This window comes from Peromyscus californicus, unplaced genomic scaffold (assembly GCF_007827085.1).
Source record: "Peromyscus californicus insignis strain IS unplaced genomic scaffold, ASM782708v3 Scaffold_2__1_contigs__length_46816999, whole genome shotgun sequence".
Lineage (NCBI taxonomy): Eukaryota > Metazoa > Chordata > Mammalia > Rodentia > Cricetidae > Peromyscus > Peromyscus californicus.
Window position 1 is genome coordinate 4,477,785 of NW_026294540.1, and position 27,553 is coordinate 4,505,337.

General features: G+C 52.6%; 1 protein-coding gene across 3 annotated transcripts in view; it reads left to right on the forward strand.

Annotated features, from left to right (window-relative positions):
* Nucleotides 1-202: 202 nt before the first annotated feature.
* Nucleotides 203-27,553, forward strand: part of Ube3b (ubiquitin protein ligase E3B) — a 48,082-nt gene continuing 20,731 nt past the window's right edge. Inside the window, exons 1-18 of one of the 3 annotated variants that reach the window (XM_052755075.1) lie at nucleotides 203-353; nucleotides 1,974-2,141; nucleotides 3,666-3,747; nucleotides 6,070-6,251; nucleotides 6,397-6,517; nucleotides 8,628-8,687; nucleotides 9,102-9,206; nucleotides 10,824-10,920; nucleotides 12,516-12,601; nucleotides 13,561-13,643; nucleotides 17,264-17,369; nucleotides 17,646-17,766; nucleotides 18,578-18,755; nucleotides 20,265-20,428; nucleotides 21,396-21,563; nucleotides 24,480-24,651; nucleotides 26,123-26,241; nucleotides 26,762-26,876. In XM_052755075.1, coding sequence (XP_052611035.1) covers nucleotides 2,044-2,141; nucleotides 3,666-3,747; nucleotides 6,070-6,251; nucleotides 6,397-6,517; nucleotides 8,628-8,687; nucleotides 9,102-9,206; nucleotides 10,824-10,920; nucleotides 12,516-12,601; nucleotides 13,561-13,643; nucleotides 17,264-17,369; nucleotides 17,646-17,766; nucleotides 18,578-18,755; nucleotides 20,265-20,428; nucleotides 21,396-21,563; nucleotides 24,480-24,651; nucleotides 26,123-26,241; nucleotides 26,762-26,876 — 2,057 coding nt within the window. In that variant the 5' untranslated portion in view covers nucleotides 203-353; nucleotides 1,974-2,043. The remainder of the gene's footprint in view (nucleotides 354-1,973; nucleotides 2,142-3,665; nucleotides 3,748-6,069; nucleotides 6,252-6,396; nucleotides 6,518-8,627; nucleotides 8,688-9,101; nucleotides 9,207-10,823; nucleotides 10,921-12,515; nucleotides 12,602-13,560; nucleotides 13,644-17,263; nucleotides 17,370-17,645; nucleotides 17,767-18,577; nucleotides 18,756-20,264; nucleotides 20,429-21,395; nucleotides 21,564-24,479; nucleotides 24,652-26,122; nucleotides 26,242-26,761; nucleotides 26,877-27,553) is intronic. The other 2 variants (XM_052755073.1, XM_052755074.1) reach the window with 2 other exon arrangements.

A 27,553-nucleotide genomic window follows, 5' to 3' on the forward strand; every position in this document is an offset into this window, starting at 1 on the left:
ACTCTTTCCCTTGTAACCTCTCCCTCTCGGGTGGGTCCCACTTCCCCGTGGCTGAGTCAGGCATTTATCCCACTTCTGGATGTTTCTTCTTCTCGGCTGCCAAAGAAGAGGACAGGATGAAGAGAGGTTTTCTTCCCCGGGCAAAGAAACTGTGCGGAACTGTTGTTTCCCGGAACTGGATCGTTGCTTCTAGGCGGAGTTCGGAGCACAACACCCGGGGCAAGATGGCGGCCGGGCTTCAGCCGCTGCCCCGGGTCTGGGCGAACTCGGGGGTGTCGGGCTGAGGCGGCAGTAGCTGCGGCCCGGACCCCGAGCGTGGGGGCCTCGAACGGATAAAGATCTCCGGCCTGCGGGTAGCGAGTGGGAACAGGATGGTCGGTTCTCTGGGTGGCGGGACCGAGGACTGAGGGAGGTTGTCTGGGGGCCGAGTCTTGGCTTAGTGAAGTCGGAGGGGGCGGTTCTGGAGGCTGACTTTCTGGTTCTAGGGATCTCTCCGTGGGTGGCCCCTTTCCATCGATTTTTCGTTTGTTTGAGGCAACTGGCCTTTATAGCCTACTAATTAAGGGCGAGACGGACTTGTTCTTGTGATTGTTGATGTTGGTGCCAAATGAAAGGCGTTGGGCTTTAGCAGTGTCACCCGAAGTGGAATTCGAGCTCTGTGCGCTTGCTGTGTGTGACCTTGGGTCAATCCAGTTACATCTCTGACCCTCAGCTTCCTCCTTTGTAAATGAAGTAATTAGATTGTTTCACAGAGGTTATTTTATGACACGTTTTAGTGTGGTTGCTGGCAGCTCTTAACACAGAAAAACTTGACCACATTTTGACTTCAGCCTAGCCACAAGGAAGCCCGGCATTCTCAACTTCTCTTTGTTGTACCCTTCTGTGAGTGGGGCAATCCTGAATCTTGTCTGTTTGACTTGCCAGTAAGTAATTCCTTTGGGGTTCAAATTCAGGGACCTGAAGGACACTGGCAAGTTATATATCCACTCTGCATCTTGCTGTAGGTGTCTATGAGCCATAGCTTGGATTATTTAAGACCTATTGCTTATTCTTGAGCTTATGGCTTCTTTATAGACCTATTGCCTATTCTTGAGCTTTTAAATTGGGGTATTGTAGCCTAATAGGATAGAGCTGATGTAAAGGAAGAGCTAGTTAAATATGTGTACTGTGTCTGTTACATGACATGCCCTTAAATGGTGCCCATGAAGTCTGGCAACCTAGCTTTTTCCACCATAAAGGAAAATTGCTCAGCAGTGTGGTTTTATTTTACTTCACAGTTTGGACTCTTGTGTGGTTTGGTTGCTCCCCTCGACTTTAGTCTCATCCAGAGTAGATGGGTTTTAAGCAGGTTGCCTGGGAATATGGAGGTACTGCAGAGTCTGAATCTTACCTGTTAACGTTGAAAGCTTGGCGCTGCCACTTACTAGTTGTGTAACCCAGGCTAAGTGGGGGGCAAGAATTGATCTTCTCACAGTGTTGCTGCCCTTATTAGGTGAGGCACTTAGAGGACACTAGGCTTATTTTCCCTTCCAGATCTGAATTCTTACCAGCTTAGGGTTTTCTAATCTTCCTACCTATGTAACCCTTATTTCCCAAACCAGATTCCAAGCTTTGTAAGGACAATGTAGTAGGGCTTCCTTAGATCCGATGAACTTCCAAATGCCAGTCATTAATATGTCCCCGTTCATTCCTAATCTCAATACTGCAGTGACTAAATTAAGGTTCAGAATGGCAGATGTTCCATGCAATCCTTCAGCAACCCTGAGACTGAGTATTGTTGTTATCCTCAGGCAATGGGGGCCTAGAGTACTTAAGTGCCTGTGAAATGAGAGGTGAAATCAGGACTAGAAAGGTCTGAGGGTCATTTTCTCGGATCTGAGGCCTTTCCTGTTCCGGTCTTTGCTGTGTTTCTCTGTGGCTTTCAGGGCAATGAGAACGTAATAGTTGTGCATCTTGATTCATGAACTGTGCAGGTGGAGGGGCTACAGGAAGAATGAGGAAAACCACAAAGCTTAGATTATTGTGCAGTGTAAACAGAAGCCAATGTGTGAGATTTCTCGTGGGGATAATCCCAAGAAAGGGATCAGATCCTGGGAGGTCCCTGGGAGAAGCGAAAGCTCCGAGGTCGTCATGGATGCTGGGTACTGTTTGCATTCAGTCATTTGTTTTTCCTCTGGGAGGGGACTCCTGCTCCTGCTTCCCTGTCCTGCCTACTGCTAGGGATCTCTTTATTCTTTTTTTAAAGATTTGTTTTTTAATTTTATTTTAGGTGTATAAGTGCTTTGCTTGTGTGTATGTATATGCATGCCCATGACCAGAAGAGGGCATTAGATGTTCTAGAACTGTGGGTGCTAGAAACCGAACCCTGGTTCTCTGCGAGAAGAGCCAGCGCTCATAGCCACTGAGCCGTCTCTGAAGCCACTAGTCGGGCCGTCTTAATGAGAGGACTTGGTGTTGTAGTCATGCCTTGAGCCCTGCTCATACCTCTCAGGAGCTTGACTGTTCACAGTTTAAACAATAGGCTCAGGGGTTCATGGTCCCAAGTACTGGGCCTGGCAAATCCTAGTTCATTTGAGGATAGGGAAACAGCTTAATGGAATGGTTGGTGCAGATGGGGAGATTAATAACAGACAGGCTGGAGAGAGATCAGAGGTTAAGAGCACTCACTGCTCTTGCAGAGCACTCAAGTTCCATTCCCATTTCACAAGGCTCACAACTACCTGTCCCTCCAGCTCCAGGGGATCTGACACCCTCTGTTGGCCCTCCTGGGCACTGCACTCACATCCTCACAGACTGACACACAGTTGAAAATAATGTCAAAAAAGGAAAACCCTTTTGTGTCGGTAAAGGCAACACCTCCCCTAGGCTTCGTAACTGCTCTGTTAGTAACTGGGTAGAACCGTGGTACACACGTGACGGTTCTCATGACTGGCGTCAAAGCTGATTATCAAAGGCAGAAGACTCTGATACTCCCTGCCCGCAGGGTTGACAGAGCGGGCAGGGGCGGGGAGATTGGTGCCAGCTCTGTGTGACTCAGGCCCATATGCCTCTTCCTGTGAAAAGGAGGGGTTCCCCATAATCCCACTACTCAAAATGGCCACTTTGATTTGTTTTTGGCCCTTTACCACACTGGAGAGAAAACCTTAGATCTCAACCGTGTTTCGGGGCAGTGTGGTCTCCATGCATGCACATTCACTTGGCCTTTTCCCTGAGACGTGGAATCCTGTTGTCTCACAGAGAGCCTGTTTTTTCACTTCTACGGCATGAACACTTTTCCAGAGCATTGAAAAAATGTAAAGCGTAATTACTTTTTAACATTGTGTTACCTCTTGGAGTTACTTTTGAAGGAATGTGACTTTAAGAGGATTTAGAGGGTTGCTTTTAATAATTTAGTTTTATGTGCATTGGTGTTTTGCCTGAGTGTATGTCTGTATGAGGGTGTTGGATCCTCTGGAACTGGAGTAACAGAAGTTGTGAGCTGCTGTGTGGATGCTGGGAATTGAACTGGGGTCCTCTGGAAGAGCAGCCAGTGCTCTTAACTACTGAGCTATCTCTCCAACCCCTAGATGGTTTTTAAAATCAACCACAGTATGTTACTTACACTCAGTAACATTGGGATGCCACACCTACAAAACAGTACTAATTCTGAATTTTTCTTACGTCAGAAAACCAACTCCTCTGAAGCCAGAAGCTGTGCAAGGTCATCCATGGTCACCTAGCATCTCCGTTGTACAGGCGGGTCCTCAGGTGAGCTCACTCTCCAGGCCTGGCACAAGAGGGAACAGTTAGGAACATGGCTACCTCTCTAGTTCTAGCTTTTCTGTCCCTGTGGTTAGCAGACTACGTAGGTCTGTTTCAGGAGTTGCTGATGGGACTGGCTGGTGGTAGTGTGTTTGACTAACCTGCACAAAACAACATTTCCTTGAGTATTGCTGATGATAACCTAGTATGTTGGCAAATCCCTGGTGTCATTTGACAGGTGTGAGTCAGGTGAGGAAGGTATTAGAGGTCCCTGGATATATTCATGGGGCAAGAATCTAGTTCCACCTTTTATTCTATGCGTGTTTCCAAGTGGCTGCTGCTTTGAGTGAATTAACCTGGTGAGAGATGCTTTTCCAAGACTCTGCATTTCTGCCTGAGTCACATTCGTGTTTTGGTCAGCTGGGCTGATGATGTGTGTTGTGGGATAGCTAAAGAGATCACCCAGTTAGGAGGCCCAGTGGGTAAATGCTTTGTCCATTTGGCTGTCAGTCAAAGCCACCCACTTGGAGCAAAAAGCAATTACTAGTGATCCTGTACTGTTCAGTGTCACCTCTGCCCTGCACAGCACCTGTCAGTGAAGAGGAGCAGGTCCCTGTGTGGCCTGGCCGCAGAGTGTGTGATGTGTAATGTCCCCTATCCAGATTAAATGGACTGTCATGGCTGCTGGAAACCTGGTCGGTAGAAAAAGTCCTTGCCATGCAAACACGAGGTCCAGAGTTCAGGCCCCCAGAATCCACTTGTGCTGGGCAGGTGTGGCACCTGAGTGTGATCTCAGCACTTCAGAGGCAGAGATGGGGTCCCTGAGGCCTCTTCAGCATAGGTAGACCCACTGATTTGTGAGCAGTGGGCTCAAATGAGGAACCCTCCCTTCATAAACAGAGTGGAGAGCAATGGAGGAAGACACGACATCAACTTCAGCCTCCATGTGCATATGCACACACTACACCCACTCCTGTGGAACACAACACACACAAGCAAAAATCAAACAAAAATGACTTCTTAAAGAAGACCTTGGGGCCTGCAGTGTGGCCCAGTGGGTACAAAGGCGTCTGCTGACCAGCCTGACGTTTGAGTTTGATCCCTGGAATCTACATGGTGGCAGGAGATGGCTGACTCCTGCATGTTCTCTAACCTCCATACACATTCCATCTATGTACATCACACTCATGTACTCATGTGCATACACACACAAAAAAATGTAATTTTTTGTAATGTAAATGTAAAATGTCCTTTTTAAAAATTTTCATTTTATATATGAATGTTTTGCTTGAATGTGTGTATGTGCATCATGAGTGTACAGCACCTGCATGGCCAGAAGAGGGCATCAGATCTCCGTAACTAGAGTTACAGGTGATTGTGAGCTACCATGTGGCTGCTGGAAGCTGAACCTGGGTCTTCTGCAAGAGCAACAAGTGCTCCTAACCCCTGAGACATCTCTTCGGCCTCAATAAATGTAAAGAAAGATTTTGGGGTGCTGAGGTATCTCAAGGATAGAGGTGCAAGTGGCTTAGGGGTAAAGGACCAGGGTAAAGTGCAGGTGGACAGGGGTAGATGTGCAGGTGGACAGGGGTAGAGTGCAGGTGGACAGGGGTAGATGTGCAGGTGGACAGGGGTGGAGTGCAGGTGAGGGCCTCTGCCCAGCCTGGCAGTCTGAGTCCCATAACTTGTCCTCTGACCTTCACACGGGCATGATGGGCATGCGCTGTGGCACTGGTATATGTGCATACACATACATACATGTTCATTTATTCTTGCTGAATTAAAATGTAACTAAACATTGTTAAATAATCATCTTTTCAAAAGCCCTTTTCCCGAGTGTTGCTGGGCATAGCAGGCACCAGTAAACACGTGTTGCGCAGATGGGTGACCACAGCGATGACAGCATAAGTTCCTCCCTTCAGGTCTTCACCTGCAAGATGGAAGGAGGTGGTTTACTGCCTTCTAAGTGTGGGCAGTGCAGCAGAGGAGGCACATGTCTGGGACCTTTGACACATGGTTAACTGGTGCTCTCTGGATGGGGCTGACTCATGCTCTGTGCACTCTTCAGACTTGCTGGGAGCCCACCTCTGCTGTCCACCAAGCACTGCCCTTTCCCTGAAGAAAATGGAATTCCTCAGCACAGCTGTGCAGTCTGGTCGCTGGGGGTGATGTGACAGGAGCTGGTAGGGAGTTAAGACTTGAGTCAGGAGACCATGAGCTCTGTGGGGGGATGGAGGCTGCTGAACGCCGCCGCTGCCATCGCCCAGGTGCCCCTGCCCTCTGTGTGTGCACAGGTGACCCACACCAGCGCCTCTCCTGTCCCCGCAGGGTTCCTGTTGGTTTGCAAACATGTTCACTGTGTCGCAGACCTCCAGAGCGTGTTTCATTGACAGAGCCCGGCAGGCGCGGGAAGGCAGGCTGGAGCAGAAGGGGCGGGAGCGCTCAGCTGTGGTCATTCAGGCCGTGGTCCGCAGCTTCCTCAGCCGGAGACGGCTGCACAGAGACCTCAGGTGAGAGCAGCTCCTCGCCCGTCTCCTCCCGCTGCCGAGGAGCAGAAGGGGAAGGAGTTTTCCTTCACGTGCTGCAGAAGCCTGCCCAATGCCTAGCGCTCCTGATATAGTATGTCTTGTCTTATTTTCCCCCTTCCCTGTCTAGGAGAGAGATTGATGAGTTTTTCAACACGGACGACTCTGGGTCCAGTAAAAGAAGTGCACTTTGTATTTTTAAGATAGCCAGGAAACTGCTGTTCATATGCAAAACTAATGAGGACAATGAGGTAAGCCCTGTGTCTTCGTCAAGGTTTTTATTGCTGTGAAGAGATAGCATGAGAAAACATTTAATTGGGGGGGCTAGCTTATAATTTCAGAAGTTCAGTCCATTATCATGATGGGGAGCACAGCAGTGTGCAGGCCGTCGTGGTGCTGGAGCTGAGAGTGCTCATCTTGACCAGAAGGCAACAGGAAGTCCACTGACTGTCACACTGAGGGAAGCTTGAGCAAAAGAGACCTTTAAGCCCCTCCCCCCACAGTGACACACTTCCCCCAACAAGGCCACACCTCCTAATAGTGCCACTCCCTCTGAGAATGGTGCCAGTGGGGTTCAAACTCCCACACCCTGACAGTCGCATCCATGCGTCTTTCCCTGTGCCAGAACTTGGTGTGGATAAGCACTGGCCTTTTTGTCCTAAGGTGCCTGCATGAGGCACACTTCCCGGCTGCCCACAGGGAGACTCGGCTGTGCTTCTGAGGGTCTCTACACAGTAACGGTTACAAACAGGAACTCTCCTCAGATGTCTAAGAATAAGGCAGCTGAGGGACATGAATGAAAGTGGCTGGAGACAGCCCAGTAGGAAACAGGAATCAGCACTCAGCAAGTGGTGGGCTGAGTGGTGAGGCCTGAGAGAGCAGTGGGGTCTACTCCATGCCCTGGACAGGGCTCGGGGCTCTGGTCTTCCAAAGACGTGCTGGAGGCTTGAGTTACGCCGGATATTCTAAGATTAAACCCAGGTGTCTTATTTATCGTTATTTACATCATAAAACTTAACCGCTTTGCTGCCGTGGCATAAGATGACTGGCCTGGAGGACAGCCAAGGGAAGCAGTAGGTAGCTGTGGTCATGCTTAGGGTGCTCCTGGGGAGCCCCAGAGGGAAAGGAGACAGGCAAGCTCCCTGTGGTGCTCCTAGCCCAGCAGAGAGAAAAGAACAGTCACAGACGAGGACCTTCAGGCTCAGGGAGGTGACCCCATTACAGGAGAGAAAACTGGAGCCATGCCTTTTCAGGTGCAGATGTGGAGATAGAACAGCCCGCCCGAGTATAAGCAGTTTTTCCAGTTTCTACTTTTCCTTGATTTGCATATTAGGGTAAAAGCGATGACTGAAGAGCTTTGAGCTGATGGCCGTGAGGCAGAGGCCAGTGGTTGGTGTTCACAGAAGTGCCAAGTGTAGGGCACAGGTGTGGGAGGCCAGCTCCCACCTTTTAAAAGGGTGCCTATGAGGAGGAGAGAGGGATAAGAAACTTAGATAGCGAAGAGGAGAAAGACAGAAACACAGGATAGCTTCAGGAGGACCTGGCTCACAACCCACCAGCCCCTTCTGCCTCTTCAAAAGGACTTTTTATAACAATGCCAAGGGGTGGGGCAAAGACCTCCTCCTTGCTAGATCACCACACAGCCAAGTGTAGACCCTTCCAAACACCTGGTAACCATGCCCATGGTCAAATCATCCCCTTATGCAGCCCTGCTGGGTTTAGCAAGCTCAGATTCTCCACCCTGAGTAAGTTCTCACTAGGAAGCCAGTGGGTCTCTGCACACAGGTTAGAAAGCCAGCTGCTGTTCTGCCAGAGTCCAAGGCCAATTTTCCAAAAGAAGTGCCATCGCTAGGAATGGTGGCCATCGGGAGGCCAAGGCAGGAAGATAGCCATGAGTTGGAGGCCAGCCTAAGCCACAGTAAGACCAAAAGAGGCACCATTCTGGATTTTTATTCGAAATGCACTAATTTAAAAAATATAATTTGCTAGGCAGCAGTGGTGCACACCTTTTTTCCCAGCATTCAGGAGGCAGAGGCAGGCAGATCTCTGAGTTTGAACTAGCCTGGTCTACAGAACGAGTTCCAGGACAGCCAGGGCTACACAGAGAAACTCTGTCTTGAAAAACTTAAAAATAAAAAACCCACATCCCTTGGGCTCGTGAGCTCTGTAAGCCACCAGTTTGAAACCTGCCTGTAGCCTGTGTCTGTAGTGTCTGTCTCTAAGGAGGAATCGAATACATCGTGAATGTATGAACCACTGACATGCTGCCTCCATGCTCCAGGTGCCCACCAAACGTACTCCCCTCTTTCTCATGTTTTGGTTAGTTTGGGGAATTCATAACCAGCTTTTCTGCCCCTGCAGAGATTGGAGAAGTTGTGTCGTAGCATCCTGAGCAGCATGGATGCAGAGAATGAGCCAAAGGTGAGTGAGTCAGAGCCAGAGAGTCTCCTATGAGGTCTAAAGGGCTAAGCTTAGAACCGAAAGGTCCTGCTCAATGGATCACAGAGATGAGCAGTTGAGTATTGGGTGGCTGAGTGATGCCTTTGCTCCTGCCTCTTTTTCCTTTTCTTTTTTTTTTTTTTTCTTTTCTGGAGCTGAGGACCAAACCCAGGACCTTGTGCTTGCCAGGCAAGCGCTCTACCACTGAGCTAAATCCCCAACCCGCTCCTGCTTCTTATTCAGATCGTTACTGCCTTATCTAGTCTGTGACCTCTGGGTTAGTTAGTGTTCAGGTACATCTGCTTTCCGCTTATGTATTCAGTCCTATTGTCTTAATAGACCCTTGTGGTGTGGCCCCAGAACTGCCCACACTCCTACTCTTTCTGCTGCCTGTAGGTATGGTACGTGTCCCTGGCTCTTTCCAAGGACCTCACTCTGCTGTGGATTAAGCAGATCAAGAGCATCCTGTGGTACTGCTGCGAGCTTCTTGAACAGCTCAAGGTAAACACCCAAACCAGCAAATCTCACCTGGGACCTTGGTCCTCATCATTTTGCTCTTTATTTGTGCCTTTGGGGATCTAGCAGAGGATCAGATGAGCCACTGTCTGGGAAAGAGCAGGGTAGATGCTCTGGTTACTGTGACCCTGCCTTAGGAGCACGCATTGAACATTGGGTACATTAGCCATAGTCTCCCATACCAAGGAACCCTCTTCAGGCCAGGGAGGTGACTGAGGAAGCTCTGGGCGTGGCCATGAGAGCCTATGAACCCAGCCATGGGAGACAGAGACGGGCGGGTCCCAGGAGCCAGCTGGCCCGCCAGCCCAGCTGAAGTGCTGACCTTCAGGGTTAGTGAGAAACCCTGTCTCAAAAGATAGGGGAGAGCAATAGAGGAAGACACTGAATGTCCTGATCCACCTGCACACACAGCACGGATGCACACACACAGCACGGATGCACATACAGCACGCCACATGCACACACAGCATGGATGCACACACACAGCACGGATGCACACACCAGCACGGATGCTCACACAGCACGGATGCACACACACAGCACGGATGCACACACCAGCACGCCACATGCACACACAGCACGGATGCACACACACAGCACGGATGCTCACACAGCACGGATGCACATACAGCACGCCACATGCACACACAGCATGGATGCACACACACAGCATGGATGCACACACAGCACGGATACACACACCAGCACGGATGCTCACACAGCATGGATGCACACACACAGCACGGATGCAAACACAGCACTGATGCACACACACAGCACGGATGCAAACAGCACGGATGCACACACACAGCACGGATGCACACACAGCACAGATGCACACACAGCACGGATGCACATACAGCACGCCACATGCACTCACAGCACGGATGCACATACAGCACGCCACATGCACACATACACCACACGTGCATAGTCCCCACCTCCCCCACGGCACAGAATAACTCAACAGCCAGGGTTAGAAGAGGGTGGGGAGGGGGCTCTGGGCGTCAGGCCTGGTCCGCTGCCAGGCTTCCGTGTGATTCTGAGGGAGTCTCCACAGCACTCACTGAATGTGGGATTGTGTGTTTCTGGGGTCTTTCCCAGGTGTGCGCACCGTAGAGTCTCTGAGCCCAGAAAGCGTCTCGCACTTGCCCGGCTTACTCTTTCAGAACCTGCACTGAGCTCCGTGCCAGCGCAGTTCTTGGTTCTGCACAAGCCCTGTGAGGAGAGCAGTGCTGCTGTCCCTAGTCAACAGTTAAGGAAACCAAGGCACAGAGAAGTTAAGAAACATCTCCAAGATCACACAGCCAGGAAATAGGCCCAAAGTTGTAGCTCCTAGTCCCCATTAATCTGTGTTGCCGCTGTCCTCTGTCACTGCCCTGTTCCAGCATACAGTCGGCTGTAGGCACAGAGTGAGGCATCCTGGGACCCTGTTTCCCAGGAATGCTCAGTTCTCCATTCCCAGCAGTGTTTGAGCCCAGGTTAGGCACTGAGAGTCTAGAATATACTGTGGACTCCAGTGTGAGTCGGCCGTGTGGGAAGCACGTGCCCTGCGGAGTGGGATCGTGGGCGTGAGTGTTAATCTTACCCCGTCGTTTGCAGCCGGAAATCTTACAAGATTCGAGGCTCATCACACTGTACCTCACCATGCTGGTCACCTTCACAGACACTTCAACATGGAAGATCCTCCGGGGAAAAGGTGTGTGGACCCACTTCAGAAATCCTTCCCAGCTGGCATTTCCACAGAGGGGCCCGGCTCAGGAGAAGCACTTTGGCCCACAAGCTCGGGGAGGCTCAGAGCCTGAGCCCATGCACCCGGCGCTCTCCGCCAGCCACTTCTTAGTGTCCGGTGTTTGTTAGCGTGTGCGGAAACCCTCTGCCTTTGAATCTTGTGTAAAGGCATTGTTCCTGCTCTCCTTTCTAACTCCCCCAGCACCCCGCCTGTGAGTGATGGGCTCCATTGACGCCTTCTTGTGTTACTTGTTTAAAAAAAAATTAAAGACAAAATCAGTGAGGGGCTGGGGAGGTGCTCAGTAGTTAGGAGCAGTGACTGCTCTTCTGGAGGATTCTGGTTCGTTTCTCAGCGTCCACATGGTGGCTCACAACTATCTGTGACTCCAGTTCCAGGGCATCTAGGCACATGTGTTACACATACATACATACAGGCAGAGCGCTCATACACATAAAATAAATCTAAAATGTTTACTATTTTGCCCAGAAAATTTCACTGTAGAATTTCCCGAGAAATTGTCCACAGTATTTGACACATTCATTCAGCAGACAGCCTCATACGTACCAGACACTGTGATAGATAGACACTGGAGATGTCGTGCTGAGCAGATGGCCACCAAGCAGAAGCAGGTTCCACAGCCATGGAGTCCTCCAGCTACAGACTGGAAACAGATGAAAAAAATCGCACCTGTAGGAGGTATCCAGACTGTTCTTGCCGTCAGTCGTCAGTGCGTTACAGCGGCTGTCCCCGGAGCAGTTATGTTGTACCAAGTGATCTAAATTATCGACCGGTGAACTGAAATACGTGGAAGGTGTCTGTTCCGTGCAAATCCTATGCCTTGAGTCAGCAACGAGTGTTTGCTTCATGCATTTTTCTGGCTTGAGGAAGGGTCCTAAAGCTGTTGAGGTCTGAGTCCTGCCAGGGGCAGAGGAGGCAGGGCCACCAGTGTCTCTTCTGACTGGGGGTCAGATGACCCACCCGGGAAGTAACTCTTGAGCCAGACCTGTGGGAACCAGCCTCCCAGGGCTCGGACAGAAGCGGGGTGCCCCTCCCCTGGGGTCGTGGCCTGGGGCGTTCTCTCGGGGGCTTACCTGTAGCGGTGCTGGAACAGCCTGGCGAAAGCAGCTGGAGAAGAAAGGGGTTCCCTTTGGCTGACAGTTGGGGGGTGCAAGAGGGGTACCTCCCACCATGGCAGGGAAAGGTTGGCAGCAGGAGCTAGAGACTGCCTGCCAGTTGGGAACCAGAGTGGGCACATTCTGTACAGGAAGTGGGGGTGACAGAGGATGGGGCAAGGCTATGAAAACTCAAGCCTACCCCCCCACACACACACACACACACACACACAGCCTGTGACATACTTCCTCCAGCAGAGTTCTGCTGCTTGAGGTTCAAGGACCCTTAAGGTTAAGTCCCACACCTTCCAGTCAGCAGCCCCTGCTGGGGACAGTCCAATCACTGGGGACACTTCTCATCCAAACCCCCCTAGGTCTTGCCCTCTGTCCTGCATGAATTGGTCACATGGTGGCAAGAGATTACCTTCTCAAGCTGTTTTCTTTCTTTAGGTGAGAGCCTTCGGCCAGCCCTGAACCACATTTGTGCAAATATAATGGGCCATCTCAACCAGCGTGGATTTTACTCTGTGTTGCAGGTCTGTGACCCCATCCCTGATGTGCCGGAGGGGGGGGGGCACCTGTGCCTTGTGCCCTCCCTTGCTTCAGGTCACTGTGGTTTTGGTGGGGAGGACGGGGCACTCGGCCCTAGAACGTTGTAGCTAGTGGATGCAGAGACAGTCCAGAGTCTTGACTGACATCGAGGCCGTGGGAGGAGGCCCCAGGGCTGTCCCGCTCCTTGGTGGAGGGGGACAGTGTGCTTCCAACTCAGCGTCCTCAGATGGCCCTGTCCACTCCGTATGCGATGCCAGTTCTCAGGCCGGAGAATGGGCAGAGTGGGTTGATCTTGAGGTGCTGTGGGCTTTCTAGGCTTTAGAAGGAATGTTGATGTGACTCTTTGTTCTGCCCAGTGCTGGGAGGGGCCATCTCCTAGTTGAATTCCACACTCCACAGCACAGTGGGTAGTGTGTGGGCGAAAAGTGTCACATCAGGTGTCGTCTGTGGCTGGAACGATGAACAGTTGCCTAAGTCACGTTTCACATGGATTTTTAAAACGCGCTGGTTTTGAGAATTGCCGTGCTGCCCAAGCCAACCTCAGACCCCAGACCTGAGTGCCTCAGCCTCCTGGGAAGCCAGGACTCCGGGGGGCTCTGCACCCAGCTCGCAGGTCCTCGCTTCCTTAGCTGTTGGTTATGAAAAGGCTTCAGCGTATTTGGGGTAGGGATGAGCAGAAGAAACCCCACACCCAGCAGCGTCCTTCTGTTGGAGCAGGGTTTATCTGAAGCGTTCCTGGTACAGTTTGCTTCCTTTTTGTTTTGTTTGAGATGGGGGTCTGCTGTGTAACCAAGCTGATCTCGAACCTGCTCCGTAGACCAGACTGGCCTCAAACTCAGGGATCCTCCTGCCTCTGCGCCACTGCTGCCGAGCCCCTCTTCCAAATGGACAAACGGCTATGGGAACTCGATGCTCAGGCTGACAGCTTGAATGTTCTTTTCAGGTACTGCTGACCCGAGGTCTGGCCAGATCCCGGCCCTGCCTGTCCACAGGCACCTTAACAGCGGCCTTCTCTCTGGCGTTGCGGTAAGACACCAGCTGCAAGACTGGCACCCCAGAACCTCTCTCTCTCCTTGGTTCTCTTTCCACCCACCGTGTCAGACTTTGTGAGAAGTGTTCATCTTAGTGAAGGGGACATTTCTGTGACAGTTGACTCTTTCCCTCAGCCTTCAGCAGCGAGTTTTGCTGTGTGATCTTAGGATGGCTATGTGCAGTGAATAGGTTCATCCTGTCAGTGGCTGCATGGAGTTATTTTTCCTTTTGAGTTCCTAAGAGTAAAAGGAAGACCCGCCCAGGGCAGGGGGAGGTCCTAAGAGAACAGGGTTTTGAGCACAGGCGGGAGATGCTGGCATGGGGGCAGCCGAGAGTGTGTGAGGATGCGGTGTTGGCCTGCACCTCGTTGGTTCAGTGTGTAGACGTGAAAGGCGTCCTTGGAGAATCTAGATCTGCAGTGGGCAAGGCTGCACTCCCAACTGCTCTGGAGTGTCTGTAATGTGTTGAGAGGATCACGGACATGGAGAGAGGTTGGTAACTAGTCCTGGAGAAAAGAGCACCACGGTCCAGCCAGCTCAGGGTGAGCAGTCTACCCTGCCCCCTCATCGGATGCATGGTGCAGCCCAGTGCCGAGTCCTGGCCTGTCACAGCTCCTGTCGTGGGGGGGCAGGCGCAGTGAGGTTTCCATCACTCACCATCACGGCCACGTGGACCACCAGTTGGCTGGGCCGGAAAGACCCTAGGTTTGATCCCCAGGACCGCAGACTGGGCATTTGGTGCTTGCCTGTAAGGAGGTCGCGGCAGAGGGCCAGAAGTTCGAAGTCACTTGTGGCTGCACAGTGAGACGGAGGTCAGCTGGGGTACATTAGCCCTGCCTCGGAAAACAGCCAGAACAAACGAAAACTGATGGGTCCATAATTCTCTGTGGAGCATTCCACTGACCCCTCCTCAAGGTCAGGCTGCTCCAAAGCCTTTTCTCTGCTGAACAGAGCGGTTTTCTCCCTGTGAGTCTTTGCAGATAATTGAACAGGATCAAGAACTTTTAAAATAAGATTTGGGGTTGGCGAGATAGCGCCAAGGAAAAGGCACTTACGTGGGTGGGCCTAATAATCCCAGCACTGGGGAGGCAGAGCCAGGTGGATCTCTGTGAGTTCGAGGCCAATCTGGTCTACAGAGCGAGATCCAGGACAGGCACCAAAACTACACAGAGAAACCCTGTCTCGAAAACAAACAAACAAACAAACAAAACAAAACAAAAATATGCCCAGCCTTGACTTAGCATATTTCTAGCCAGCTTTTCTTAAATTGTCCCATCTATCTTTTGCTTCTGGGCTTTTATCTTTCTCTGTTTCTATATACCTTTCTTTACTTCTTTCTCCATGGCTTGCAGTGTAGCTGGGTGCTGGCCCTTGGTCCTCTCTCCTCCTCTTGCTCTTCCATCTTCTCTTCCTAGATTTTTTTCTCCTGTTTATTCTCCCTGCCTGCTAGCCCAGCCTGTCCTTTCTCCTGCCTCACTGTTGGCCTTCAGCTCTTTATTAGACCATCAGGTGTTTTAGACAGACACAGTAACACAGCTTCACAGAGTTAAACAAATGCAACATGAAAGAATGCAACGTATCTTTGCATCATTAAACAAATGTTCCACAGCATAAATGAATGTAACACATCTTTAACACATTCTACAACATAGTTGCTCTTTGTCAGGGTATAGTCACAGAAACAGAAATGAACCGCCTCTGGGTGTTGTCTGGCACTGGGGATTGAACCCCATGCATGTTAGGCAAGTATGCTACCACTGAGCCTCATCCCAGCCCCCAGATCCCACTTACTGGGGTGTAATTCACATGTGTGCTTCCCCATTTGAAGTGTCAGTTCCCGGTGGGGAGTGTCTGATTCTGGAATGCTTTCCCTGCACTCAGAGGAGCCTGCCCCTTAGCAGTTTTCCTCGTGGTCCTCTCCTAAAGCCCCTCACACAGATTGGCCTGCTGTGGACATGTCACATGAGTGGGACCGTACACCACGTCTTCTGCTGTTAGTGCTTTTCCGTTTGCACAGTCTTCTCAGCTCATCGTTCAGTGCGCCAGCACCTCCTTCCTGTATGTGGCCGAACACCACTGTGAACAACTGCCTGGGACGGTCCGCCGCCATTGCCACTGCAGTCATTTCTGTGTGCTTGTGTGGGGGATGTGTTTCCCGTCCCCTCAGGTGTGTTTCTAGGTGTGAAATAGCATGGCCATGAGTGCATACGTTGGTGAAGAACTGCCAGGCTTCGCCAGAGCATTCGTTCCCACTAGCAGCGGGTGGGAGCGACGGCTCCGGTTCCTCCCCAGTCTCACCAACTACCTCGTGGGGATGAAGTGCTGTCGCAGTCATGGGCTTTAGCGGTCCCTGACAGCTGCTGTCAGCCATGTTTTCAAGGGTTTGTTAACCCTTCGTGTGTCCCTTTGGGAGAGATGTCTGTTGAGTTCTTTTGGCCATCTCCCTGCCCTGCTTTTGTTCTTTGGTTTGAACGTAGTGTTAAACTGTGTAGCTCAGGCTAGCCTCAAACCCTTGCTCTCCCTTACCTTCCGCAGCGGGACTACAGGCATGCACCACCTGTAGCTTGTTCAGCCATCTTCAGGTTGGGTTACTTTTACTACTGAGTTAGCGAGTTCTTTCTGTTCAGGTGCAAGCCTGCTGGCAGATGAGGCGTCTGCAGACACTTCCACGTGGCGCTCGTCTTTGTGCCCTCTGGGTGGGGTGTGCGATCACACACCGTTCTGGCTCTGATGTTGTGCAGTTCTTTACTTTTCCTTTCTTTGTACTTACACTCAGTGTCAGTTCTAAGAAATCATTGTATAACTCCAGGCTTCAAAGATGTCTGTTTTTTTCTGTGAGTTTGGTGATTTTAGTCATAAAATTATTTTGAGTTAATTTTTGAATATGGTGTGAGATAGGGGTCACTATCTTTTTGGGGGGTTGGTTTGGTTTTCTGTGCTTGGGCCCTGGTATGCTAGACAAGCACTCGATCCCTGGGCTACATTACATCCCTTGCCCTTGGTTTTTTGAGGCTGGGTCTCTTATATAGCCCCAGTTAGCCTTGAGCGTGAGTCTTCTGCCTCAGTCTCCATGTGCTGGGGTTACTTGTGTTCACTGCCATGCCTAGCCTGGGTCATTATCTTAGTTTAATATTTATCTTCTTATGGAAAGAATGCGCGCTAATTGTAAAAACCCAAAGAAGGGCCGTTTCCCACGCTCTTGTGGGAAAAGCATGTTGTTGACTTCTCCCTCTGTTTTTCCAGGTGTTTTTGTACTTTTATATGTGTACACTTAAATGTTAATACCAGGCCGTAGATACTAAAGTAAACCATGTGCTTAAAGTGTGAGGTGATGGTGAGTCATCCCCAGGGAGGCACTCGGGTGGCACTGCTTGGTTGAGGAGTGAGTGGGCTGTACCGGAAGTTTCTCCCTCCTTATCAGAAGCCCCGCCCGTCCGTGGAGTGTTATATCTGGCCTTTTTCCAAATGTCATATAGTACAAGCATTTTCTCACATCAGTTCCTTCAGCACCGACCTTTCCTAGCTGTGCAGTGCACACATGCGCGCGCACACACACGCACACACGCACGCACCCGGGTCATTTGCACTCATCCAGCTTGTCTGCCCTCTGTCCAGCCCTGTAGTTGCTGCGCAGTTCTCAGACACCCTGATGCGACCGTTTGTCGTCCACATCATGTCGGTGCCTGCTCTCGTGACTCATCTCCGTACACTGACCCCTGAGGTGAGCGGCGGCCAGTCCTGTCCCTGGCTTGTTTGCTAGACTCCAAAAGCAAAGCAGCCCCTGCTGATTCCCACTCCTTCCCCCAGTTTTCCCAGTAGCTGCCGTAGACACGCTCCTGTTAGCAGCCAAAAAATCAGGTTCCCGTCGTCATCCTCCATCTCCCTGCTGCTTGGAAGTGGGGTTCTGCCTGAGTGAGGGCGAGCACGGTCAGGTCCGTCCGTGCCTCTCGGGAAAGCCCTGCCCGGCTCCACCCTAACTGTCGGCCATTTTCCCCAGCGTCTCAGCGTTTTAGAATCCCATGACATGCTCCGCAAATTCATCGTCTTTCTAAGAGACAGAGACCGGTGCCGTGATGCTTGTGAAAGTTTAGAAGGGTGCCACACGCTGTGTCTCATGGGTGAGTCCAGGAGGCTGGGTTTCGGTTGGTTATGCCATGGGGGAGCCTACATGTTTTGTTCCGGTCATTGGTTGCACTTGGCAGGAGTTGGTATAAAACCAGACTCATCTCCATAGTGCAGATAGATGAACAGTTAGAATCACACGCAGAACGGGACTTAGTGGACACTGTGTGGTGAGGTAGCTGCAGAGTTCTTCCCTAAAAGGGAGGAGGCTCTTGGGTGGGGCTCAGATCAGAGCCGGACCACTGTGTTAGTGTCTGTGGTAATGGGCTTGTGGGTGGACACATTTGAACACAGAACAGACACCTCATTCTCTGACAGAGCTGTTCCTAGAGATTGGCACCCCTCGGACCCATCAAGCTAGCCTCAGCTATCACTCTTGTGTCCTGGGCTGCACTCCAAGGGGAGCGTACTTTGGTAAACGCGGAGTACAGCCATCTTCCAGGACATTGAGCTAATGCCTCGTCTTGTGTTCCTGTCGTATTAAAATGTCAGGCTAAGTACCATGTGCCTCTGTGTACCTGGCTCTCCCTGTAGGGCCCGTAGGAAAGGTGGGCATCGTTACTCCTGCCTGACAGCCAAGGACGAGATTTCAGGCTGGGTTGAGAGCCGGGTTGCTCATCCGTGGCCACGCTGGGATTTAAAGTCAGGTCAGCCTGGTTCTTCCAGCCCTTGGCGCTGACTGATGCCCTTCACGTACACTCTCCTCCTCGCTGAGACTAGACGCCTGAGCCTCAGGCAGAGAGCAGGGCTGGGAGACCCCGCAGCGCACCTGTCCGGTGGCATCGCGCTCACCCTCTCTCTTCATAGGCAACATCCTCCAGTTGGGCTCCCTGAACCCCAAGGTGTTAGAGGAAGAGACAGACGGGTTTGTGAGCTTGCTCACGCAGATGCTGCGCTACTGTCAGAAGTACGTGTCCCAGAAGAAGTCCAACCTCACCCACTGGCACCCTGTGCTCGGCTGGTTCTCCCAGTCTGTGGACTACGGGTATGTCCGGAGAGAGCTTTCTGCCCGCCCTCTCTCCCCTTCTCTTCCAGCTTTTGTGGTTTTGTTTTGCTCGAGAAGTGATATGTATTTACTGTCTAACATAGATATGGTCTGGGGACTGGCTCACTGGTAGAGGCCCTGCCTAGCAGGTGCAGGGTCCTGGGTTCAATCCCCAGAGTGAAGAGAACATTGAACATCCCAGAATCCTGTGCAAAATGATCTGGGTGATTGGCCTTTCATCCTCGTCCCTTGTTGATAGTTTTTTATGTATAGAAATGAGATCATATGATTTTTTTCACTTTTTTAATTAGTAAATTAGGAACCGTGCCCATGATACTTTTCCTTCTCCGGTATCACTTTTATTGATTGACGAGGCAGCCATGCCTCAGAGATGCTGGGAAAGGGCAAATGATGTAAAGGGATGAGTGTCCCCCTCCCCCCGCCCCCACCCCCACCGGCCTTTCCACAGGGTGGGATGGGAGTGTCTAGACTCAGAATACAAAGGCAAGAGAGGAAGAGCAGGGGTGAAGGCAGGCAGGCAGCCACACAGGTGTGCCCTGGGATGGCGTCCCCCGGTCTCTGTCCTGAGTAACAGCCTTGAGACCCATCCAGACACCAAAAGGCATTGCCCCAGGAAGGTGGGGACACCCCACCTGGAGAGCAGGAGCTCGTGGACGGGGCAGGCCTTGTCTTCTTTACTGAGGCTCTTCTCCAGAGGCCTGTAGACAGCTCTCCTCACCCGTTTCCTCACCTGAAATGTGGGGTGATGACACATGCCTCCGAGACGGTTGTCTCTGGACCCTGATTGGGTTGTCCCGCTGTCCCGATACTGCATGCTAGGGCCTGGCTTATGCCCAGTGGGTTGTGGCTGTTCCCACAAGATGATGGGGGCCAGCTTAGGGTCTTTTTTTTTTTTTTTTTCTGGAGCTGAGGACCGAACCCAGGGCCTTGCACTTGCTAGGCAAGCGCTCTACCACTGAGCTAAATCCCCAACCCCCAGCTTAGGGTCTTGATGGATTCTCGGAGTGGGGGTGGTGCTAGGAATACAGCCTGCAGTGGAGAGGCGCCCTGAGGCAAGGGTTCCATCGTAGGTGTTGGGCGGCTGGGCGGAAGGGCAGACCAGCTGGCAGGAGATGGCTTTTGCCTGACAGAGCTGTGGGAGCAGCTCCAAGATGGCCGCCTCAGGGAAGGCAGCCGTGGAGGGACAGAGCGGATGCCTTCACAAACCCACCCCTCCATGGCAGTTTCTTCATTCTGCGTCTTGGACAAGAAATTCCTTTGCATTTTCTTGTTTGTCTGTTGGTTTTTAGACAAAAGCTCATTATGTGACTCAGTTAGTCTTTAACTGGCTACCCTCCAGCCTCCCGAGTGCTGGGATTGTAGGCCAGTGACCTGCCAGCTCTGTCCTTACTGACTGTATCCCCTGTGTGGAGGCCACGGGGATCAGAGCAGGCTCTCCCTGGCAGACACTGGGTGGCACTGACATGCCTGTCTCCCGCTCTGCCCTAGCCTCAACGAGTCCATGTACCTGATCACCAGACAGCTGCAGTTCCTGTGGGGCGTGCCTCTCATCCGCATTTTCTTCTGTGACATCCTCAGCAAGAAGCTGCTGGAGCCCCCGGAGCCAGCCCCTGCGCAGCCCTTGCCCCCACAGAACGTGCTTCCCGTGAAGAGTGAGTGTGTGTCGTCCCCCCCCCCCCCCTCGCACCCCGAAAGGCAGCTCCTGCTCCTTGCTGTGAAGTCCTCGTTCAGCAAGACAGTGACGGGTCCTCGGATAGAAATTAGAGCCAGTGAGATAGAAGGAGGTCGTCGGCACACTCGGGGTCGCTCCGCTGCCTCTGAGCTTGAGCTTGCCTGAAAACTCCGCCAGTCAAAGGGAAAAGCGTTTTTGGACCCTTTCTTCCTTACTACCAGGGAGGAGCGGAAAGCCCATTTTGCAGGGGACTTTAAGCTTCTTTTAGTTCAGTCATAAATCTCCCACATGGGACTCCTCCAATGAGCCACTGAGGCACAGGCCAGGCTGACACCCCAGCAGCACCCCAGGGGTGGAGGTGGACACTGAAGAGGGAACGGTTCCTTATTCTGCTGTGATCACAGTTGAGGCCGTGACAAGCATACAATCCCTGATTTCTGCCTGCACTGCTGACCGGGCTAAGTGATGGTTCTGCCACTGGTGGGCTGTGGTGAGTGAGCATGGGCTCCTCGAATGTCAGTTCCTCTGCCTAGGAACAGGAAGGCAAAGGCAGAAGCGGAACGCCATTCAGCCAGGGCTTAGGACCTGAGGGTGTCCATGGCACTCCCTCCAAACACATACACAGTGCCTGGGCCCAGCCTCTGCCTCCCTCCCTCCCCCCTCCTCCCCCACTACAGCCCTCCACATTTCCCCTCTGTCTTCCTGAAATTCGGTGATACAACAGCGAATGCCGTGTCAGCTGGACACGCCTGGCTCGTGCTGACAGGCGCTGTGGTGATGTGACCGGGCCTCTGGGCTGCACCAGGTCTGAGTTAGCTTTCCCCAGCTCATCCCAAAGGAGCAGCCCCACCGCCGCCAGCCGTGACTGGGTTCTCGCCGTGCTCTCCCCCGCAGGTGGGAGCTGGCGTGCTGAACTTGTGCTCTGCGTCTTCTTCCCTCCGTACCAGGTCTCCTCAAGCGTGCGTTTCAGAAGTCGGCTTCGGTCCGGAACATCCTCCGGCCTGTCGGGGGCCGGCGCATAGACTCGGCTGAGGTGCAGAAGGTCTGCAGCATCTGTGTCCTCTACCAGACCTCGCTGACGACTCTGACCCAGATCCGCCTGCAGATCCTCACAGGTCAGAGCCCGGGCCCTGCTCCCGCTCCCAGAGCTGCTGGGCAGCTTGTCCTGGACGGTGGCCTCCAGAATAGATTTGTAGGTGGGTGGGCATCTCTGAGCGGTTGTGAGAGACGGGCGAGCCTCGGGTTGCCCTGCCAGCCTCGGGTAGCCCTGCCGTCTGGTTCCCCTCACTAGCTCTTCAGTTCCGAAGTACAACTTTTTAGAAGTTCTCTTTCCTGAGTAGAGCACAGAGACAGGAAGCAGACTTTAAACAGCACTTACACTGTCACGTCCCAGCGGTGAGCCTCTGTGCCCGGTGTGCTCACACGCAGTCCAGATGTACTCAGACACCTCTCACCTTACCCTCTTCTGCCCATCACTCATAAGCATTCATCCCGTCAGTTCTTCAGACCTCACTGTTATCGGCTGCATCATACTCATCGCGTGGCTGTGCCCCACATTTTTTTTTTTAGCTGAGCAGGAAAGTCTCTTCTATCAGGACAGAATTGGGGTCAGGGTTTTTACGGTGCGGCCCAGGCGTTGTTGGTATGACTTGATCCTCTGAGTATAGAAGGACCGTTCTAACCGGGCAGGCTGTTGGCTTCGGAAAGGGATAGAGACTACTGTGTGGGTTTTTAAATCTCTGCTTGCTGCTGCCTGCCTGTCCTTAATACCTGTTTATTCACTCCAGATAGTCAGAGACTTGTCTGTGCAGGGCACTGAGGATGCAGGGCAAAGAGACTACCAGGCTCTCTGCCTGTGATTAGAGTCAGAGTCAGGGTGACCAGCAGTCCACAGCATTAGTAGAGGCCACTGAGTGGGGAGGTGGCGAAGGTGGGCGGGGCCAGTGGCTGGACAAGAGTCCCTCACCTTGCACTGCTGCTGTTGAGGGTCACACAGTTCTTTGTGGAAGGCAGTCTGGTATCGTAGATGTCACCCTGACTGAGACTTCCTCTCCATGGCGGGGTGCTGCGAGGTCATCCCCACTGATGCATAAGTGATAAAAAGGAAGCAGATGGCTCCAGGTGCATTTTAAAGGTGCGTCTGTAGTTCTCACTGGTAGGTAGATTGTATTTGGGGCGTGAGGACAAGGGGTGACATCACCTCTGTGGCCTGAGCACCTCTGCGGCTTCGCTGCTGAGCTGGAGGCAGAGGAGGGCCTTGGGAGGCTCCCCAGGAGAGACTAGTGGGAGGAAGGCAGGGCAGGCGCTAGCTGGTGTTTCCAGCACCCAGGACCTGAGAGGTTCCTGGGGGAGAGGATTCTGAGGTTACATGTGTGTCTTTAAGGTGAGCTCACAACAAAACGCGTTCTCCCGTGCAGAAGCCGCACATCAGTAGTCTCTGGGCTCACACTCAGTGACAGTGACCTGGTCTTACAGTAGAGCTGTACTGCACCTTCCTCTCGCTGTCCCAAGTCTGTCCCTGCCCTCCCGTGCCCACCTGTGGACAGTTGCTTTCTTCTGGTAGTCAGTAAGATAGTTTATCTGTGCCCAGTGTAACATGTGATCACTCTGTTTCTCTATGTGTTTTTAAATGGAAGGTTTCTGAATTCTTCGGTGTGTGTGATTTGGGTTGCATACACATGAGCACCTGTGTGGCCAGGATGCGGGACGTGAAGCAAGCGGCATCCGTCTTGTAGTCTCTCTGCCTCTTCACAGGCCATCAGCTCACCTGTCAGCACCCTTAGGTAGCACTGACGTGGTCTCCCAGAGTCACACCCCAGGCAGCATCTTACCCAGACAGGCTTCATCTGGGACTAACTCTGAGCATGCCTTACCCACTGAGAGGTGGCAGGTTGGAGCAGGCTCTGCGGATCTCCGGGCTGTCTTAGCTGTGTCTGCAGCATGCTGGAGCCCCGGCCCAGGCTTTCCTAGTCACTGCCACAGCGCTGGCCGAAGGTGTGCCAGTCTGGCTCTGTCCAGGCCCTGGAGCCCCCGGGAAGCGGGTTACAAGGTTCCCAGTGCACCTGTGGCTTGCCCCGAGGGTTCCTTCTGGAGCGTCTCTGCTGCAACCATTCCTTGCTTTCCTGGTTTTAGTACAGCGTCTCAGGAGCAGGTAGGAGGGAGCGCATCCAAATGCAGTGAGCCTGCGAGATTGCTCAAGACAGGGGTCTGCCCATAGACCATGCCAGCCTTCACTCACAGTCATAAATACTCTTCAGTGGGACACAGCCAGATCCGTTCTGTCCCTTCGTTCCTGCATCTGCTCTGTGCTAACACCAAGTGTAGTAACAGTGTCAAGTAAACTTGGCCTCTTCTTATTTACCATGAAGGCCAAGAAAACAGCTCACCTGTGTGAATGCTCCCGTAACAAGTGACTGAGTCAGAACCATGCCAGCAAGCCTCAGGCAGTCAGGGTGGCCAGCTGACCAGACCAGTTCAATAAAGGAAGTGCCAGGCTGGGATGCACGCTGCCTCCCCAGTCTGGAAGCTGCACTCTGAACCGAGTACTGCCAGGGTGTGGCCACTCTTCACTTAGTTAAACTCTGATAAATTTAATTTGTCTCAGGCTTTTACCACCAGAGATCCCCTGGCCTGCAAAACTTAAAAATACCCTCTGACCTTAGTGGGTTTCCTGACTTAAAACATGGCTGCTCATCAGAAAGACCCAGGTTCTGTCTCTTACTCTGACTCCAGCCATGGGATAGGGACAGTAACTGGGCCTCGCTGTGCTTCAGCTCCTCTTATAGGCAGAGCTGCACTGGGCTTTGTGGGCGGGTCCTGCTCTGGAGCCTTGCAGAGTGGAGTCTGGTGCTTGTGAGCCTCCACCCAGGTCAGCTACCCCTTTGCTGTTGTGATTCTCGGCGAGGAAAAGCTTTTCCTGCTGGATCTTCTCTTGCACGCTGGTTTAAGTGCTGTGCTTTTCCACTGGAAAGGAAGAAATAACAGACCAGCTGGAGTCCCCACCTGAAGCTTGGGTTTCTCTCCTTTTCCAGGTCTTACATACCTTGATGACCTGCTGCCCAAGCTGTGGGCCTTTATCTGTGAGCTGGGGCCCCATGGAGGGTTAAAGCTCTTCTTGGAATGCCTGAACAATGACACTGGAGAGTCCAAGCAGCTCCTGGCCATGCTGATGCTGTTCTGTGATTGTTCCCGGCACCTCATCACGTAGGTCGATGTGGGCTGCACGCCCTGGCTAGGACCCAGCGGGGCCATCAGCACTGTGGGGAAGCCAGTAACTGCACCCGTGTGGCGGGTCACTGTAAGAACTGGCCAAGAGCTGGGCATGGTGATGCACGCCTGTCAGGCAGCTACTCGGGAGGCTGAGGCAGGAGAATCACTTGAGCACATAAGTTCCAGGCCAGCCTGGTCAACATAGCAAGAACCCATAACCCCTTGCCCCTCCCCGCAAAAGAATAGACAGCATTCACAAAGCATGCCTGTGCCAGGGCTTCAGCAGTTGCTGGGTCCTTTCAGGGCAGTGGCCGTGGCCCATGAGGGTCTCTGGAGATGTGTTCAGACCACACCCCAGCCATTTATTCACTGAGAGGTAGATTACAGGAAAACTGCAGACTCAGAAACCAGGCTGTAAAACCCGGGCCAGTTGTTTACTGAGACACCAGTTTCCTCGTCTATAAATGAAGTAACGCCAGCACCCGCCTCTGAGGCATTGGTCAGGATTAGAGGAGATGATCAGTGCCGAGTGCTTGCAGCCCGGTTATCAGGCTGACTCCAGACAGCAGAGCTGACCTTGCCGAGCGCCCTTTCCTCCTTGGTGGTTAGAGGCAACATCACCTACCGTGCAGACAGAACTAAGAAGGCATCATTTAGGACGCATCAGGCACAGCCTGGGACATTCCCAGGAATCTGTGTCCCCTTCTGCACTTGCCGCTGTCTGTCCTCCACTCTCCCCAGGGGTCATTGGAAAGATCTAGAACGGACCTCAAGCAGCAATGTTCACACTAGACGATCTCATATCAAGAGGGTTCAGGGACCTGTCGCTGGCCGACTGGGTGCCCTAGAAGAAGGGTCTAGTGAACGAGATAAACACCCTATTGGCTGAGGCAAGGCTAACCCAGGACTGAGCTGTATTCTAAAGCACGTGGAGAGGTTTCCATGAATCTTCAGTTGAGCTGTGTCATGTGTTCATTCATTCATTAATTCATTCATTCATACATTCATTCATTCTTTCAAATATTGATTCGCTCACAACCGCCAGGTGCCACTGGTCTCTCTCCTAGGCGTGGGATGTGGTTTCACGGTGCTCCTCAGTAAGCACCGACTCACTCAAGACGCCCTCACACTCAAGCATGGGTGAGGCGTGACAGAGACTGTGCCACAGGCCGCTCACTGGGAAGGCCCCGAGTAGAACTGCTCTGAACAAGTCCACATAAGCAGAAGGTAGAAGGATTAGCGAGCCCCCAAGAGCCGTCTCCAGCTCGTGGCCGACTTGCTTCATCTAAACCCCAGCAGCTCCTCCCCTGGCTTCTCTGAGGAGGTCTTAGACATCAGCGTTAGTCTGCAAGCCATGCAGGATGTGTCTAGAAAAGCCAGTGCTCTCTTCTCCTAGAAGACAGTGAGGTCTCGTTTGTCTCCTTTTCTCGGTGGAAAATTCTGAACAGTTTTCTGCCTCGTTCAGCATCCTCGATGACATTGAAGTATATGAAGAACAAATCTCGTTCAAGCTGGAAGAGCTAGTCACCATCTCCTCCTTCCTCAACTCCTTCGTGTTTAAGATGATCTGGGATGGAATTGTAGGTAAGGTGAAGGTGTCCACCGTTCTTTGGTGCTGCCCCCCAGGGGGCCAGTCTGTCCCCTCAGCTTCGGGCGGCTCACCTTTGTTTACCAGAGGTGGTAGAGAATGCACGTCCTCTCCCGTGGCTGGGTGAGCTCATGAGACAGTGGTGTGGTGCAGAGGTCTCTCTGCCGGCTCCTTCAGCCTGTGCACGTGGGGTTGGTATTAGTGACGAGCTCTGCCCTGGAACGCCCTTTATATCGACACTTTGGTTTCCATGGGGATGGAGCTTGTGCCCGTTCCTGCTGTGGGCAAGTCTGCTTTCTGACACGTTCTGCTAGTTCAGTACAAAGCTCCTTAGAGGAGAAGGACCTTTGGAAGGTGCATTCTTGGGGTGCAGCGTGAGGGGCTCCCCAGAAGGTACCCAGGCCCTAGGGACATTTAGAACAGTCCCGAAGAGCCTGTGGTTCCACTGGAGCAGAGTACCAGAGCGCCACGCTGAGCGCTGCCCTCCAGCTCTGACCCCTCCTGTTTGCCGCACAGAGACCGCCAAGGGTGAGACCCTGGAGCTGTTCCAGTCCGTCCACGGATGGCTCATGGTGCTGTATGAGCGAGACTGCCGAAGGCGCTTCGCTCCTGAGGACCACTGGCTGCGAAAGTGAGCACGGGGCGGGGAAGGGCTGGTGAAGCCCGGGTCCTCCCTCACGCCTGCAGCGCAGCTGGCCAGCTGCTTGGCATGCGCTCTTGGGGCGACGAGCCTTCTCTTCTCTTGCACCCCGTCCGTTTGTCTGTGGAGAGAGCTGCTGTTCTGTGAAGCACCTGTCTGGGTGTGTCGCGGAGCAGTCCCTTCTGCTCCACCAATGTCATTCCAGTCAGTTGAAGGTGACAGGTCACAGCGGCTGTCTCATGTAGGCTAGGAAGAGAGGTTCTCTCGACTGATCTGATAGTTACATTTATCAGCAGAATTACCGAGTGAAAACTGCTTCCCGGTTTGGGGAGGTGGGCTGGGGAGCCCTGTGACAGCAGCTGAAGTCAAGAGCATTCCTGTCAGTGACCTGTCACAGTTGTGACCCCTGAGCAGGGCCTCACAAACCCTGCCGGAAAGGGCTCTGTGGGCCAGACAGCTCTGCCCTAGCCATTCCCGCTGCTCTGGGGACGTCCAGACAGCCACAGCCCATGCACGTAGGACGAGCAGGTGTGGCTGTGTGCCCATAAGATGTCCACGAGCGGGCGGGCGGGCGGGCGGCCGCCACGCTTGGCCTCGCGCCCTGCACTGCCAGCCCTGCCCTAGAACAGGCTTTTCTGGTTTTGGTGACCACTCCTGTGTCTCTCCTG